We start from the raw sequence: 18,763 nt of genomic DNA, 5'->3' as shown, positions 1-18,763 counted from the left end.
TCTCGTTTCCCCGTAGAATGCATCCACGACTCACACAGACAAATAAAAAATGCAAGCGTCAAATAGTCGGTAAAGATTCAAGTCTTTAGCCCTCACCTATAGAGAGACTAAAAAACCTACTTAACTTTATATTATAAATGGAGTTGGAGTATTGGCATTCACATTTTCTTTACTTAATTGTAAGGCATGCACTGCACGATATCCAATTCGCAGATACGGAAAATGCGACTGGTAAAGCTATAAATAAATCGTTGTGTGCTCATTATTAGTTTCGGTTTTTTGTTTCCCTTTTAATCATGCGTCAATTACAATTTAATTACATATCGGACATAGGAGCGGTGTAATTAGATTTTTGCGGTGCACCATGTTTGCACGCGTTGCATGACAATATTTTAATAAATCAAATAAATTCTGTTTTATGATCGGTACTAAATATTGACGATAGTTATTTACAGAAACGAGAGAGAGAAAATTGGCAAATTAAATTTTCGTTTGAAATTCGTTGAACAGGATCAAAACAACACACAAATTTTCACCATTGAACACTAAATTGCAAATAGAATAGAATTTTCGAAGATAGCTTACTGTGCAGCCATATATCCGAAAGTCTTTCAAAATCACCTGTTATCGACCTCAACAACAAATTTAAACTGTTGTCTACAGTTAATGATTAAATAAGTGAAGTAAAAGATTTTGGGCCAAATACAAGTCCGTATGTACTTTAAACAAAAGAAGTAACAGATTTAATATTCCGCACGCTTTTGTCGTTTCCGAAAGATTCCGATTCGGTAATGATTCAGGACCGGAATGGCTACCAGAAGGTGCTCCTGAGAAAACGGTTAAAGTGAAGAAAAGGAGCCAAAAACCTCTATTGAAAGTAGACAATATGTGTAATAAAATTCCTATGGCCAGTCCGGGCCCGGTAAAGATAATTGAAACGGTTTCGTGATGAATATTAAATTTTAAACGAATATTGATTGTACTTATTGCATTATCAATTATATTGTTTAACAGAGCATGTCGTTATACATATTTTAGCTTATATCTACTTCAATTTGCTATAATACAAACGGACGACCAATTCAATAGTTATAACTCAGAAACAGATATGGGAATTTATATCAATAACAATTAATCCGTTAAGCCCGAAATACATTTCTGCTGAAATAAGCTTTGTATACAATGGGATTTCAGAACAATTATGAAACATTTCACACAAATCACTGGAATGCAAAGAGGCTGATTTGTAGTGAGAAGCTGAAATGGTTTGGTTTCAACTCTCACAACATACTTTGGAGAGAAAAAAAATCTTTTAACTTTAAAGCATCCCTTACGGCTGATGTGTTAAAGGAAATGATTAAAAAATGTTAATATTCCCTTGGTATCTTGACTGACTTTCTTGAAAGCATCGTTTTAGCTGGAAGCCATAGGCAAATTGCAAAGAAAAATTAAGAATAAACAAAATTGTAGAAAGCAAAAGAGAAGGGAAAGACTGTAGACTCAACCAGAAAGTGCACGAATGTTTACAGACAACTACGTCATCAGTTATCGGCAGCGACGCCAAAACAAACAACGTTTCATATAGGTAAATGAAGTAAGAAAAAAGATTTTGTTTTTGTCGGTTGAAAAAAATCTTAAATCAGAAAAAGTAACGGACTCGACATTTATTCTAAGAATATGCCTCCATCTGTCTCTAAGGGTTTCATATTTTGATAAAATAATCCAATCTGTTTAAGAATTGTCGATGATTAGTTGAGTAGTAACTTCTTAAGTTTAAAAGTTTTGTTAATTCACAGAAATCCATTTCAAATATATTGAAGTACTAGATTTATGTGATAATTGTTGTCAGTTAATTATTATATGAATATAGAAGGTAACGCAAACTCTCAGGGATTTACATAAATTACAGTAGACTTTCAAGTGGATAGCAATGAACCATCTGTCCTTCAATGTTGTTCCTACGATTTCATGTGATTACTGGAATATTGGAAAAAGCAGTGCCAAGTTTTCTATATGGGCACCTGGGCAAATACCAGTGGCTCCCAAAAAAAGACTTGCGTCAGTAAAAAGGCTGAAAACTGCGTCCGAAATGACAAGAACAAAAATTTATTTAATTATTCAAATTGCCTGTCGCGCCTAAAAGGTAAAGAGCGGCACTGATAAAAGTATGGTCTCGTTTGTTTTCATTACATTCTCTTTGTTAAAATACGTCACTTACATGATGATCTAACTAAACTTCAAAATCTTCGAATTCACGCCGTAAGTGTGCCTAAAATTTGAATTTCAAGTGAAAATGAGGCTGATTTGGAAAGACTTGCGTGAGAAGGATTTTGAATTTCGACCGCACTTACGGTGCCGGCGTGAATTGTACGTGACTTTGAATTAAATTTGTCAAAATTGTTAAGGGTTTTAAGGGTTAAGGGTTGTTAAGTGCTTTATACTCGAACTCGAGAATATTGAGCAGGCCCGGACTAAGAGTCGACTTCAGCATATCATTTTACAGATGATTCGTCTTTCTTCTTTTTGAATGCCTTTCATAAACAATTTTCTTTTAAGAACAGTACCTTCCTCAACATCCCATACCATCCCTTATCACTCGGCAGATATTGGTCCGATTGAAAAACTAATTACTTTACAGGTGTCCTGAGATCATACGCTGCACACTGGCATTTTGTTTGAAGAAAATCAAGACTTTGAACATCCTTATTGAAAGGGAAAAACATATCTGAACCAGTTTTATTAGTTGCAGGCACCGGAAAATTGTAGACATTTTATCGAACCGAAAGAAAAGTAAATCTTCACCCAGAAAAATTACAATTATAATAACGTTTATCCATCCTCGAACCTCTCCTTATTTACGGTACAAGTTAAAAATTATTGAGGGAAATAATAATAACCTAGCGTCGATTATATTCCCTTACCATTCTTCTCCGGAGAGAAAAAAAATCAAACAAAAAAGAAAAAGAAAAGGACAAGTAAGGTGAAGAAAATTCAACTATTATACAGACAATATAAAAGTTATGCCTTCGGGTCATCGGGGAAAAATAAATATTACACGCGGCCATTGTTCATGTTATTTTTTTCTGATGTACCAGAAGAAGAAAAAAATGTGAAACGACACCAGATCTAATTCTCGGGAAAACTTTCTAGACAAACTTTCACTGGAACATTTTTATTCTTGTGTTTCCCACATGCACAAAACTGATTGTGTACACAATAACACAAGAAAGAAAGAACACGTAAACACTCTGGTTAAGAGCCAGGAAAAACTAATTTCGTTTGCACAAACAAAAAATTACAATTAGAAAGGAACGAGTTAAAAGGGAGAAAGTTTCTTTTCTTACCACTGTTTCGGCATCACAACAGTGGAATGTTAAATCCGTTTAAATATGCACAAAACTTTCTAACTTTCAACAAGAACATTTTCCGTTTTATTTAATAAACTCTGAATTCTGATTCGGAATATTAGATCCTTACAAATGCTCATTGTAAATGTACAATTGCATAAAATGTTATGTTTCCCATTCAATATTCGATTCAACTTTTTGTTGGAACGAATGCTTGTCGGAAATTTAATGAAGCCTCCTTAAGTTTTGCGTTTCGTTTGTTTCTTGGTTTGTTTCTTCTTTCAATTAGGATATCGCTAGATTATTATCCCCGGTCTTTTTAACTCATCATGCTTCGGTAATTCTAACAATTATTTTTAGTCGATAATTGCGGATATAGATGGACTGATTGTGTTGCTAAGAAATGAAGGGTTAAAATAATAATTGGCATAGGGTAAAGATGTACCTTAACTAAGTAATTGCTTCTCAAACGTTCGATAAATCAAGGGAAATACTCAAACTAATTGAAGTGATTAAGGGAAATTACAAAATTACAATCGATTGTAAGGTGACCTGACCTGATTCATCTACCATAAGTGTATATACAATAGCAAAAACTCTCTGAAATGATTTTATTTTTAACAACTGGTTGAACTTTGTCTTTACCTTTCTGTGTGCGTTGAACAACATTGTGTCGTTCGGTATTGTTCACGTTTTACATTACAGAAAGATTCGTTTACCAATTAAAATTCGCTGGTAAAAATATTTCCGTCAAACTCTCCATTTGGGGCTAGTCTAATAGTATGCAAAGTGAATAAATTAACGGCCTCATTTTTGATAATTCAAAATTAACGAGCATTGATTACTTCAGCTTGATTTCAAATCTAAATTATTAAAATCAACAACTGGGTCAGAACTCCGATATAATATTTAGTGACGTCCAGCATAAAAATTAATGAATGTGAGAGTCAAATTTTATCGTGGGAGTTGTTGCGTTAACTTTTCAATTCTTTTCGTTTGTTTCTGCTTCCTCTGCTTGAACCCTGATCCTGGAGCTCAATGTTTGTAAAATCAACGAACACACCATGGATGATATTTAAACGAAGAGTTTTTTCTTAAATGGGTTTCAATTATAGTCAACACGATTGATGGGTTGTGTAAATAAATATTCGCTTCACTTTGCTAAGTAAAAGTATGTTTTGTCTTGATCAGAACTGAGTTTTGTCTTGAATTATTCATCAGATCAGAACCAAAACAGAACAATGCACGTGCAGGGGAATTCGTTAAATAAATGCATACGTTTGAACTTTTCTGTGAAGTGCGAGCGTTGCCTTCGGTCACACAAGGCAAAATAGAAAGTTCTAAACAATTATATAATCTACTAGTTAGTTTTATCCCGTTGCCCCAAATAGACTGCCATTAAAGCCTACACCGATCAAACACTTTTTGCACCTTTTTTACACACCTTCTACATACATGCCACTTTTGCGTACCTTTTATGTACTTTTACAAATATTCTACGGCGGTGATGGCTAAAAAATGTGGATCCCATTCGATTTTGTATTTTTGTGTCGGCAATCTCACATCTAGTGCTCAAAACAACCCCATTTACTTACTAATAGCCATTATGCGACCCAGTTATTCATGGTTTTTAGGCACTAGACGTGTAGATTCGAGAAACGTAGGAGTCGTATAATTGTATTTTTCCTAACGCATGCTAAATGACTTTGAAAAGTAGTTATTTCTACAACTGCGCTGCGAAAAGTGGACTATTTCATGCATAATTTTGTTTATGCCACCGAGAATTGAAATACGACTCTTTTCAGCACTCATTTTAGTGTTGTAAAGTGACTTATTTCAGCACCCGTTTGATGTGATATTACAACACTCAAAGCAGTGTTGATATGGAATTTGTATTCGCTCCGCTCGTAAGGAAAACTTGGGTCTAGTGCTGAAAAAATCAACATTACAATACTTGTAACACAACATACTATGACGTTCGAAGGGTCTTTTTCTTCGGTTTTTCTATATTTTGCTTTTTGCCACTAGTGACTAAATGGATTTTTCATGCCTTGAGCATAAATTTCGGAATTTTGCTCGTAACTTAGCGCTTCCATATGAAACGTTGTACACGCAACTGTTGTGGACTGTTTATTTTAGGCACTTTCACTTTCATGAAATCATCTAAAATGTACCGCCCACAAAAGATACGTAAATACACGACAGAGTAAAGTTAACCAGGCAGTAGTGCTTGTTTGACTAGGGACCTGAATAATCTAGTAGCCCTTGATATTTTGCGAATAAAATTTTTCAATTTATGTCAGTGTTCATTTGAGTTCATTTTCATTCCATGTATTAGGTCCCTTATTTGACGTTTCGAAAATGAACCGCTCCTGCCTGGTTTATTTTACTCTGCCGTGGTAAATATCATTATACTCAAAAAGTTGTCGAAGTACTTCTGTTACATATTGAGCTTTTCATGTTTGCTAAGGGGGCCCAACAAATGCTTCCGAAGTTTTAGCTGAGGTGAGACACTGACTATTTTCTCGAGTATTTGAAAAGACTAATTCTTCCCAACCGATTCATTACCTATTACGTCACTACAAACAAACTTACTATTGCATACGGTACGATGTAATCAATTTTTCAAACATTTTTAGTATTTTAATGTTTTAGAACTAATTCTCCAAAGCTTTCGAGAGAATTTCAATTTTATTAAAACCATCTTCTTGCAGCATTTAAAATTTCAAATATAAATCAGTTATTAAAGGAATTTTCTCAACTCAGCGACGAAATAGCTATTTATGCAATCGAGATGCAAAGTACTTTATTAGGCTCTAGACGAGGCTGCAGGCCGTGAGTCATAATACACATCGTGAGCGTTAGTACTTTGCATCGAGCTGCATACAACGTTTTATGCCACAGAGGCATCTAAAGTTTGCAAATTTTGCATGTTATGATGCTGAGCGGCATAAAATAAAACTTTCGTTCCTTTTTTTTCATAAAAACGATGTTTCAAATTTTGCACATTATCAAGCTGAGTTGAATAAATAACTATTTCGACATCGTGAAACGACTTTAGTTGTTTAGAAAACAATTACGATGGTCGAAGAGGCCATTCACAAAGTACACACGCTTCTAAGGGGGGAAGATACTTAGACAAACTCTTGCGCTGTGCACATTTTCAAAATTTCCATACACTTGTGCTTGTGATGTTGTCTAAAGTTCGTCATATTTACGTGTGCACTTTATGAATGGCCGCTAACACAAAGTACGTTCAACAAATTTGCGATTGTCAATTGAATTTTAATTAAATGTATTCCAACACAGAAAATAGTTACACAATATACCAATAGAAGCATACCATTATGAAAGTGCTCTTTGCTATTGTCAATTACTATTATTGAATACACAGAATCTAAATTGTCTCTTTGTATGCAATGTATGTGGTGCATCCTTCGAAAAGCAATATTCATCATTGAATATACGAACCTGATCCTCTTTTATGAATCTGAAAATTAATTTTACATGCTACATGTGTCGAAAACCGTACATTCATGTTTCAAGCACTTCTTTCAAAACCCTCAGAATGTAAAATCCATTACTTAACTCGGGATAAAAATGAAAAGTCTCGTTTTCGTGTGTTTATTGACCTTGGCTTCGCCTCGAATCAACCAAATTCACACGAAAACTCTAGTTTTCATCTTTTTATCCCTTGTCATGTAAAATACTATTGAATCGATTCGATCCGGTAATATACTCATTCATTTTGCTGTAAGATAAGACCACCTATACATTTCGACGTCGATGGGCTATTATTCATTGTATGGAACTTAACGGATAACATAGTGAGTAAATTGATATAATGGTAACCATACAAACGACGTAATGCACACTTATCAGACTACTTCTTAGGATTAAACGTCGATTGGTGGTGCTCGCATTGTTGTCAATAGATGTGAGTAAGTTTTCCATCAATATTTAACAAGAAAATATCGTACCACATCGAAACAATCTATGCACTTGGCTTAAAAAGACCAAGAAAGAACAAGGAGGAAAAAGAAGAGATTCGATTCGATTCGAAACAATTGATTTGAACGCCCTAACGTCAAACACACCAGACACAAATCAATTCGCAGTACATTATTTTATGCATACATTCTACAAACCAACGGTTCATGGGCAGCAGTATCATTTCTCATTTGTTATTGACCTCAACGACATAGGCTCAAGCTTGTATGTGACCTCACTATGGTAAAATCTGTCTGGTAGGAGTGGAAATCGGAACTGGAGTCAGTGGGCGTCGAATGACACTTGTCTGCAGTTGGACTTTTCATTTTATGTAGCTTACATTCCTGATCAAACATTACCATCATCAATAAAAATCCGTGGGCTTATGTGTCCCACTCAAAATGCCGTAGTAAGAGAATTTTCGATAAATGACAGGAGTTTAAAGAATTTTAAAATTTATGAAATTCGAGCATTTTCAAGAATATATTTTTAATATTTCTTACGTTCATGCTAGGAGCAGAGCTCTCTGCTTATATCGAAATTTTCGTGCCATAAATTTTCGTATCATCTAATATAAAAGGTTCTCGTTCTTACAACTCTCTAGTTTCAATTGACTGACCCAAATGGAAAATTATAAATTTATTGTTCCACTAATAAATGAATGAATGAAAGGATAATACAAATAGACAGTAAACGACACAATGTCGTCCTTTTATTTATTTACCTTTCCATTTTTCTATCGACAAATTGGGGCCGTTCGTGGAAGTATGTCACATTTACCTATTTTGCGTGACAAACTATTGCAGGGTGGTGATGTGTTTCATTACTTTATTACGCTCACAAACAAAAGTGCCACAACAAACATTTTAAGTCTAAGGTAGTGAGTTAACAGCAGAATACGGATTTTAAACCATTTCGCTATGAGCACAGCACAGTAAAATAAACCAGGCAGGAGCGGTTCATTTTTAAAGCGTCAAATGTATGAAAATGAACTCAAATGAACACTGACATAAATTGAATTAATTTTATTCACAAAACATAAGGCTACTAGATTGGATAATTCAGGTCTGTAGTCAAGTCAAGCGCTCCAGCCTGGTTTACTTTACGCTGCCGTGGTATGAGGGGAGGGATTTATATAAACACGTGTGGACTGTCGATCTATATGCAATTGTTTATTGCAACATATCTAAATTTAAATGCCGCAGTAGGAATCGTATACGCAGATCACGTTGATCACGTTGTTCCATTTTAGAAAATAAAGTTTACAATGGAATTGAAGTAACAAAACAAACAATGGCATGAAAAGGTCAAGAAATGCGACATAGGAAGCAAATTATATGTTTCAGTGGTATATCATTACCATACAGCGTGGTAAAATATAAAGGACGGAAAATCAAATATTTTATTCGAACCCCAACAAAGTGCGGAAGTTATACAACTCAATATTACATAGTACACACGAGTTGAGTCGTAAATAATAAAAACAGAAAAATGAAAAGTTTGGTCATTTTGTAGCAACATTTTTTTCCTCCATATTATAGTCTGAGCTGAATACATGTCTTGTGCTATCATTTTTATTTTATCTAACCAATAAAGTTGTGGACACAGTGAACACGGTATACACATCTTCCGATGGAAACTTTTTAATTTTCTTTTACAAGATGCTCCAGTCGTAAACATTTATACATTTTTATTTCCATTTACATTTGTCCTACACACAACAACCTGTGTACATTACTACATTATCCATACGCCCGTAAAGATCTGTGTGCAGCAGAGTTCTTTTCATGAAATATATTTCAGCAAACACAAAGTTGTGGAGTATACCGCTTCTTTATACGAAAGTCTACGAGCAGAGCAGCAGCCATTACTTTAAATTAAGACATTCACAACATCCGTTGTGATAAGGGAAAATTGGATTTTATTTTATCTCTTTGAAAATTGTTGATTCATATAGCCGGTGACGATGGTGTTGGTACGCGATGCAGAGAAGAAAAAAAAAAGTTGTTTCAAAGTATCATCATAGCTCGTTATAATATTTTCTCCCTAACATAAATTATTTCCTAAGTTCATATTTTCCAGTCCGTCTTAACATACTCTAACCGCATTTCACTTCTAATTTTACTTGCTATTTGCTCAAGGAAATAAAAAATTTTCTTGGTCTAAAGTTTGCATGCCGTACCTTAACTCCAAAAAAATGTTCTTTTGTTAGTCCTCCACATTCTCTATTCGAGAAACCCTTATTTCAATTATGACAATTTGTCAAAGAAATCGAATGTGGCGCGTGTGAGATGATGGGGTAATACCATCAAATCATTAACGAAACAATGTACAAAATAATTAATTGGATGAATTATTTTGTAAATGAGTGTTGAGACGCAAAGTTTTGAAGCAATTTTCAAAGTTTCAACAGACACGTCGTTTACCAGTGTAAGGTACATTAATATTCAATACCGAAGGCATCAACTTCTACACAAGTTATTATTAAAAGAAGTTTTTAGCGTCGTAAGAATTTTAAGGGAGCTACTGTGGGTATGGTGTTTGTAGCATCAAACATTGGAACTCAGAGTAATTACAACTTACAACATTTGTGCAGATCGGTCGATGTAGATATATCGCCATTTCACTTCAAAATTTTACTTTTGGGATATTTGTATAAAGATCTGCACGACAATGAAAAGTGAACGCAATTACTCAATTTGCACTGCGGATTAATCGTGCAGTGCTGGATTGTCATTTTACTTAACAATTTCACTTTTGCGGTCTCCGCATGAACAACTGCGCAATAGAGTGTTATGATGAAAGAGAAGAAGATATTTTGACAAGTACCCCAAGACAAGTTATAATAACTAGTCTTCGGTTGTCTCGCTTTGATCATAACAGTCTATACAACTGGCAAATGAAAGTGAACGAGTTCGCTCAATTTTCAACTGCTAAGATTAAAACTGTGGCGGAAATTTTGGTGGGAGAACCGCAATTACAATATCGGAGTTAAATGTGGTTGAAGAACCTCAAACCAAACTTTGCAATAGACATTTTCGTCCTGTTGTGTATGTCAACTATAATCGCAATTTTAGGTCGAATGTAAGATCATTCGTTGAGCGATTGGTGAAATAGTATTTTGAGTTTGCAGTCAAAATGTAGAACAGTGTTTGTAAAATACAAAGAAATAAGGCGTGACTTTGACACAGAGAGCTGAGAGTTTGTTTGCTAGAAAGAGTATTGTCCTTGCACTTCCGAAAAAATATTTTTAATCGACGCCACACACATTAAGAGGCACCGGTACTTTGCCGAAAAGCATACATTAGGGCGATTTTTAAATACCGGATTTTAGTTTACTTTTGATGATATCTTTCTATCCTTTTTCAAAAATGTACGACCGCAATTCCGACTACGAATGTGTTAGCTTTCAACAGAAAATAGATTTGGTTGCAGCAATTGGACCAGCTCTGAGAACAATGAGCAGTTTATGAAAATTTCTTAAAACTGCTCACTTTTCTCAAAGCTGATCAAACGACTACAACCAAAACTAATTTTTATTTAAAGCTAACAGATTCTTGGTCGGAATTGCGGTCGTACATTTTTCAAAAAGGATTCTGATGAAAAGATATTAACAAAAATGACATACGAAACACGCAAATGTAGGCTACAATTTTAGCTTAGTGCCGGTGCCTCTTAACCTGATAACAGTCAGAGACTGAATAATATCTTTAGATTAACGAGATAACCTATCCGAAGGCATAACATCTCGTTCTCTCTAAGAGGAACAGATTGAGATACGCGACAATCAGCGCATCAAATGACTATTTTAATTTAATTTAATTAATAAAATTCGTTTAAAGCAACCAGAATCTAACCGAAACGATAGCAGTTCATCTCCCAAATTTATGGGCCCCTGTTATCTTAATTTCTCCGAAAGGTCAGCACCTTCTTGCTACAGTCTACAGCACTTAACACTATTGGTACTTGTTGATATGTTGATGTTGCGATTGGCCTCTGATAGCTACTAAATATTGGGCTGCTCTCCATTATTGGTCGTTTTCATCATATCCAAATGAATTTCTCTAATGTTACGGATCGAACTTGTGAAACTAGTGTGCTATTGTGGCAGACGCAAAAAGCACGTACCTTGTATTCAATGTGTTTTATGTTGCGGTTCGTTGCTCACGTTACAGTAACATCAATTTTTGCCCCAGAGAGGTGTGACAAATTTATTAAACGTGAACCGAAAACAATTTATAAAAATTAAATATTATTCAATTTTGTCATAAAAAAACCGCCCCGTAAATTTACGATGAAAATGTCTTAATCACCGTACCCATGCAGAAAGGTGTGCTATAAGTTTCTATGTTCGAAATGAAATTTATAATTAGTTTACTCAAATGTAAACAATATGAACATGAACACCTTTAGCTAATAATTTTTTTTTCAGCGTTTCATACTTTCTTTCTATAATGCCATCACATCCGCAAAAGCTATACCATTATACCCATACATACACCCCCTCAAGTAATTAAAAGAAATCGTTTTGTGCGCGATGGAAAAGAAAAAATGTGTACAAAGGGTGTATCCGCAGCCACTTTATTTAATAAGAAATTTAATTACAGATTATTTACTTGATTGATTATACTTTCCACGTCGTTCCAATATAATAATAAATATTTGCCTCGCAAAAGCGTTATTTAAAGCGAGAAACGTCCCGCATTTCACCCGCTATGACACAACACAAATGGCTCTGTATTATTACCGAAACACATACCTCTCATTCGTTATTAATACCTACTCACCGGTTTCGCTCGATTTTATTAAGTTAAATTGAAGCATCTAATATGGGTTGTGTACGGTAAGTAAATAAGTAAGTGTTAAGCACACCGAAACGGGTCCTGAAAAACAAGCTGTTCAGATACCTAAAACCGATAGATCATTGTCAATGTCGTTTGAGCTGTCAAATAAGTATCTTCAAGATACTGTAGGTTTGTTCAAGGCTGTATGAATTGTCAAATTTGATCCATAGAACCATAACCTCAATAATATTTGTGTGTACATCCCGTAGGTGATGTTTCGTTAAATGTTTCATTCAGTCATTCATTTGTATGAGTTTTTTTTAAAACGTGGATGGCATCTTAAACGGCCTTGAAGATGATCTATTTTCACAAAGCTAACCTCAAATCGAACAAAAAAAGAATTGGATGGTGAGACGCCACACAAATGTGAGAACTGTGTAATTCAGACATGAAAAACGAATAGACTGTTATGATCAGAGCGAGAAAACCGAAGACTAGTTATTATAACTTGCCTTGGGGTCCTTGTCAAATTATTTGCTTCTCTTTCAACGTGATACGTTGAAAGCGAGAGGACAGAAGACCAGTTTATTTTAACTTGCCTTGGGGTACTTGTCAAAATATCTTCTTCTCTTTCATCATAACACTCTATATATATTTTCTGTTTATCCGAATTTTGTGACGATTAAAAATAGCACAATAATCTTCGTACACATTGACCTCCACTGTTTACTTTGATAATAGATGTAGACCTTCTCTGTCTACCCTTTGTTCGCCTTCTATTCGATCGTGTTGCAATGATCTCATTTTACTGCTTTTGTTCGTTTATTTTAAGCCTGCCAACAACATAAATAATAGTACATTTTCTACCTTGGTGTATATTTCGAGAAAAACTTCGTATGTACAATTGTATATAACGAGCGCCAGCGAGTGTATATACAATTGTACATAAGAAGTGATTCGAGAAATAGACACCAAGGTAGAACAATGTTTTATCTCCTGCAAGCTGATATTTCATACATTAGCGAAATAACCACAAAAATTTGGATTTAAAATTAATTAATTAAGCGACAGTTGATTTAAAACGCATTCACAACAAAAAAAAACATCATACAGAGAATCCTTTATTTACTTACTCACACACATATACTATCCACCTCAACATTTCGTTCAAATCACATCATTCCGACTACTCTGATTATTTGATCGATGTAGAAGTGACTAACGAACCACTACCGACACCAATTGCATCTCGTTATGTGATTTGTTCGCGTAGTGGTCAGCATGTTCCGTTGATATGCTGCTGGTCCCGTGTTCGCTTCCGCCGTTCGGCGATTTTTTTTTTTTTTTTCAAATATGTAGATGGAAAGTAAATTTACCCTAGGTGGGTTATGTGTGAATTATCCAATCGTATAGGCTGTGGTTATGTATGTGTTTGTGTTTATATGCAGAAACGCGTAATGTATGAAATATCAGCTTGCAGGAGATAAACAAAGATAACATTCAATTATCTGTCTAGAACGATAATCTCGAGCTTATCACTCTAGGGAGTTTTTGTTTATCTCGATATATCTGTTCTCGACAGATAAAATATGATATGCACCTATTGCCAGACTGTTATTTTGACGTCTAGGCATTATGGCCCACGCCTTCGGCTAGGGCAATAATGTCCTACACGTCAAAATATCAATCTTGGCAACAGGTGCATAATATATATTGCATTTCTCTGTCCGTGCACATTCATGAAAGCACTGCCTCGTTAATCTATACTAGCCAACTGCCTGATCGTCAACTGAAGCCGTGACCGTGACATATCAAGAGCTGGTGTCTGTGCACATAGAGTTTGAACGTTGAACCACTGAGAGTGGGAGTTATTCATTTGGATCCCCCTTTTTACTCTCCAGTCCATCGTAAGCGTGCATTGTATATTAAACAAATCACGTTTACCGTGAACAGCGCTGGATCGCTACTCCAAGTATGTGGAAACTTAATCTACCGTCAATCACCGTCGCTCGACAAAGTGATCGGACTAGCTACTAAATGCTGGTATAATTTAATTTTTGTCTTTTGTCAATTACTTCTTGTCTGACCACAGCGACGAATTACTTGTTTAATTGTATCTCACACATTTTCTCATTCCTTTATTTTACTCCATCCTCATGCACAATCATCCCACCACACGAGCTTAATAGCACAATAGAGGACCTCCAACAGCCTCACAAGATATGTGGGCCTCCAACAGTCACTCATTCACTCGAACGTGCTGCTCAGCTCGTACGAAGATGAAATTGGTTCAGATGAGTCCAATTGCTCAACACCGATGAACTACCAAATCCAAGCCACGGGTGCCTCCAATGACCGCTCACAGATTTTAGATGTCTAATCCAATACTAGCTCATAGACCGCACCGTCCATTCGATCTCACTCACAAAATCCACGTAAATTTCGTTCTTAATCCATATGAAAATAAACATACACATACTGATGCCACTTATGGATATTTTAATTGGAATTGAGTAAATAATTAAGGCAAAATTAAAGCAAAAAGACGATTTACACAGCCTACTTCCGGAGGCAATATCGACAGCCCCGTGCGAAGTCAACTTTCATAAACTCCTATTTAAACAGCTGTATACCTCTATATTTTACTGTAAATAAACATTTCACAGATGCATATGCTATTATATAACTCTTTTTTTATTTATTCAGATCATATTTACATTAAGTTACAAATAATACAGAATACATAATTAGAGGTGTGCGGGCCGATGTTTTTTTGAAGCCCGTCCGGCCCGAAGGCCGGTCCGAAATTCATTTTTAATGCCCGGCCCGAACTGGCCCGACGTATTTATAGCCCGTCCAGCCCGATCGGGCCGGATAAAAACTCGGACGGGCCGACATTTTCGGGCGGCCCGAAAGCAAATTTCATATAAAAAAGTGCGCGAAACTTTGAAAATCTGGCCAAAAATTAGATTTTTTAGGTCCGGACCAAGCTCGGCCCGACAGATTTGAAGCCCGCCCGGCCCAGGCCCGGTCGGGCCGGATCAAAATCCGGGCGGCCCGACATTTTCGGGCGGCTCGCACATCTCTATACATAATATAACTCTACCTGCCTATATATAGCTCAATATAGCTGTATATAGTTATATATAGATGTCCATATATGGAATGTCTGAAACCCCACACAACACAAACACACATAACAAATTATTTCCATGTCAACAGAAACTCTCTAAGTACCATTTTCCCCAAGACATATCACTTTTAATAAAATCCAATATGGCCGCTGGCAGCCATTTTGTTAGGAAACCGGAAATAGTACCGACGCTTTACGTTGCTAGGAATCTCGCGCCGCGTCATTCACAATAATTCTCATTTTGACACATTTTGTATAAGGAAGATGTCACTTTGTGAGTTATTATGAATGACGCGGCGCGAGATTCCCTAACACCTGACTGCTAGGAATTTCGCGCCGCGTCATTCACAATAATTGACAAAATGACACATTTTGTATAAGGAAAATGTCACTGTGTGGGCTATTGTGAATGACACGGCGCGAAATTCCTCAACACCACCTTTCAAACCAAAAAAAAATCATGAAATTCGGTCAAAATTTACTCGAGATATTGACAAAATACTCCACGTTCACTGTACGGCCGAGTAGCAGATAAGAGCTCACTCCAAGAGACCTAGCTCACGCTCCGGTGAACCTAATTTCATAAAAAAATTTTTCTCTAATTGGTACGGTCCATACCTATCTAATAAAGCGAAAACAGACGAAATATGTTCAAATTTGGCCGACCTACAAGCAAAAACTGCTTCACTGATTTGGCATCTCTAGACAACCACAATAGGTTTCCCCTTATTCAGGGAGTCCAATTCGACGTGTTACAAACGTATGCGTAAACCTATAAGACCCCAGTACTTCGTACGGGTCTAAAAACTCGAGAAAAAGAGCAGGAAAGATTGCAATAACAAGACGATCTCAATGGCCGTCGTATTTCTCATTTTTCATACGATTCATCTGTGGATTTCCTACCCCAATCGCTTCGACAATGGTGCATTCGTCAAGCTAAGCCAACACATTCAGCATTTACAGCGGATGATTCATCAGACAGAGTTTTTAGAATATTTACATATTTTGTATGCAAAAAACATAAAGTCGTAGTTTTCACAATGTACTTCAACTTCTATTGAAATTCTGTAATTCGTACAATTTTGAAGGTTTTATTGTATTGAAAATCCCACACCATTAATATATTTATAATTTTTGTCTATTTTATCAAGAGTCAAAAATGCCTCCAAGTACAATAATAGAATAGAAGAATTCTGCAAGTAAATTCAAATGCCAAAAAGTGCAAAACGTAATGAATCAAGGTAAATCTTGTCTATTTATATTCGTCTCGCCAGATTGCAATCAAATAAACTTCATTGGCATGAGACTGAGTCACACCTTTGCTTTTGCCACTAGATCTTTTTCCATCTTTCAGAAATGATTCAACAGTACCTTCCGTTCGGAAAATTAGATCGTCTGATCCCCGTCCGAATGCTGTCGAATCATCATCCCATAATTCGATTTTAATTGTTTTTTCTTTAGTCAGTTTCTTCGAAACGAAACTAAGATCGGGATCAAATCGATTGGTGTTTGATCTCGGAGCACTTTGAACCATTTCGCCATCCACAAATAGTTTGACGTATGGATCGCATCTATCTCCCAAAGAGTCACAGTCGTCGCCATTCGGTAAACTATAGGCAAACACTTCTGATATTATGATCGTTACCCAACCGAAACCTGTATTGTCAATCAAAAAATATCGTGGATGATTAATAAGCACTGTTGATTTTTGTTGTGAACAGATTCTCGCAGGACAAAACGAAGCTAGTGACGAATGAAAGTACCAACAGCGACTACAAACACCCCAACTATCTTCGGCGAGATGGGTGGAATCGTTTTTACAGCCTAGCGAAGTTCAACAAGTCTCTTTCAGTCGCTGTTAATACTTTCATTCGGCATAAGTTTCGTGTATCCTGTGACAATCATCCGTAAATTATTTCATAGTATTTTTGAAAAAATACGTTTCCGAATGTTGTTGTTGGAGAAAATGTACCTGTTTTTGTTTTTGACGTTGCACCAACGCATAATGACTTCAAAGTTTTCATCGGGAAATATTCCTCAACACGATGTCGAACAAGACTCCCATAATCAACATAAGCAGTTTCAGCCTGGTTCGCGGGGTAGTGATATCGAACTTCATTCAAATCATCATACAAGCAATGCTCACCATGAGTATCGTAATATTCCATCCAACCACCATCACATCCTTCATCGATTCGAAGCTCTGTATTATAGCCATTTTCATTAAATGGTTTTGCCATGACCTTGAATAAAAATGCATGATTGTGCTCGACTCCATATGCATATATATGACGACTCAATCGCTCATAAACAACAAGTGGGACATAAGGCTCCAAAACATCACGCATTTTGCATGCTAATTGTGTGTTCTTCTCAACTTGTGGAATTAATTTTTTCGCAATAGGAGTGAAGAGAGCGATCATGTATGAAAATGAAACAAGCAGTGGTGAGCTGGTCAAAGCGAACTTCTTAAATAAAGAATCGTTTCGATCGAAAAAGTAAAGTAGTTCATGGAATTTCGTATGGAAAATTGTTGCGATTGTTTTTCTATTTTCAAGTTCTGGATTTGTTTCATTTAACAACGGTAGTAATTTTTGGAATGTTTTCATTTCTGATTCAATCCAACGAACATTATCTTCTGTAATATCGCGTCTTCTTTCCTTTGTAATAGCCTTTGTAAATGCAAGTCTCCAGTCACTTTCCTCGGCCAAAGTATTTCGAACTACTCTTAAAATAGTACTGATACTACCAAGAAATGGTATGAGACTTAAGCCGAGTAATGCACTATCGGTAGCTAATATCGCTCCCTTTTGAGCTAAAAGACTTTTTGATGATTGCAGTGATTGGTAAACATTTTGCTCGTATGAACCTCTAGAAGTTTGTTCTTCGAAAATACGAAATTTGACTTTATTATTCGGAACAACGGCACAGCTTAGATCAAAGGCAACCACAATATACAACAATACTTGTATTTTGTTCATTTTCTTTAGTTTTATTTTTAATACTTTAAACGCTCTTTTGGCAAGAAAAATGATCACTTATGTGCTTCTGCAGTGGAGTTTGCAGACTGATCGCTGCTATAAGCGCGAAACCAATTTATAGCAAGTCGATAGCAACGCCAATCTAAAATGACGAGCAGCCTACCTACATTACGAAACATTAGCCTTAATGTGATAGGCCAGTTCATGGTCGCATACATCGCAAATTAAATGTGTCGCAAACTTCATGAACTGGCCTTAAGAACGCACATAAAGAACAATACGTATGTGGATTATGTAGGTTAGATTGACCGAACCATGTCAGTTATGCATACAAGACTACGATGTATAAAGAGAGCGACATAAACTGGGTCGACCTACTTACATTAACGGTGAGCGTGCGGAAAGGTGGTTGTTAGGGCTCGAATTTAGATTTCACACGATCGGCAACCAGCATTTGAAAGATGCGGGACGTTAATAAACTGCAAGACGAAAACAAAAAACGTAAATACGCGGACTGTCTGGAAAGGA

At 36.0% G+C, this 18,763-nt stretch overlaps 2 protein-coding genes across 2 annotated transcripts in view; one reads left to right on the top strand and one right to left on the bottom strand.

Annotated features, from left to right (window-relative positions):
• Nucleotides 1–18,763, top strand: part of LOC119078429 (D(3) dopamine receptor) — a 110,681-nt gene that overhangs the window by 8,178 nt on the left and 83,740 nt on the right. The window lies entirely within an intron of this gene.
• LOC119078623 lies at nucleotides 16,507–18,121 on the bottom strand. Its single transcript, XM_037186220.1, has 2 exons — nucleotides 17,227–18,121; nucleotides 16,507–16,910 (listed from the first exon to the last, which is right to left on the bottom strand). The coding sequence occupies exons 1-2, from the start codon at nucleotides 17,861–17,863 to the stop codon at nucleotides 16,507–16,509; spliced, it is 1,041 nt and encodes a 346-aa protein (XP_037042115.1). The 5' UTR covers nucleotides 17,864–18,121.

Source organism: Bradysia coprophila, unplaced genomic scaffold, assembly GCF_014529535.1.
Source record: "Bradysia coprophila strain Holo2 unplaced genomic scaffold, BU_Bcop_v1 contig_297, whole genome shotgun sequence".
Taxonomy (NCBI): domain Eukaryota; kingdom Metazoa; phylum Arthropoda; class Insecta; order Diptera; family Sciaridae; genus Bradysia; species Bradysia coprophila.
Note: the sequence above shows the minus strand (reverse complement) of the source record. Positions and strands in the feature narration are given on the sequence as shown.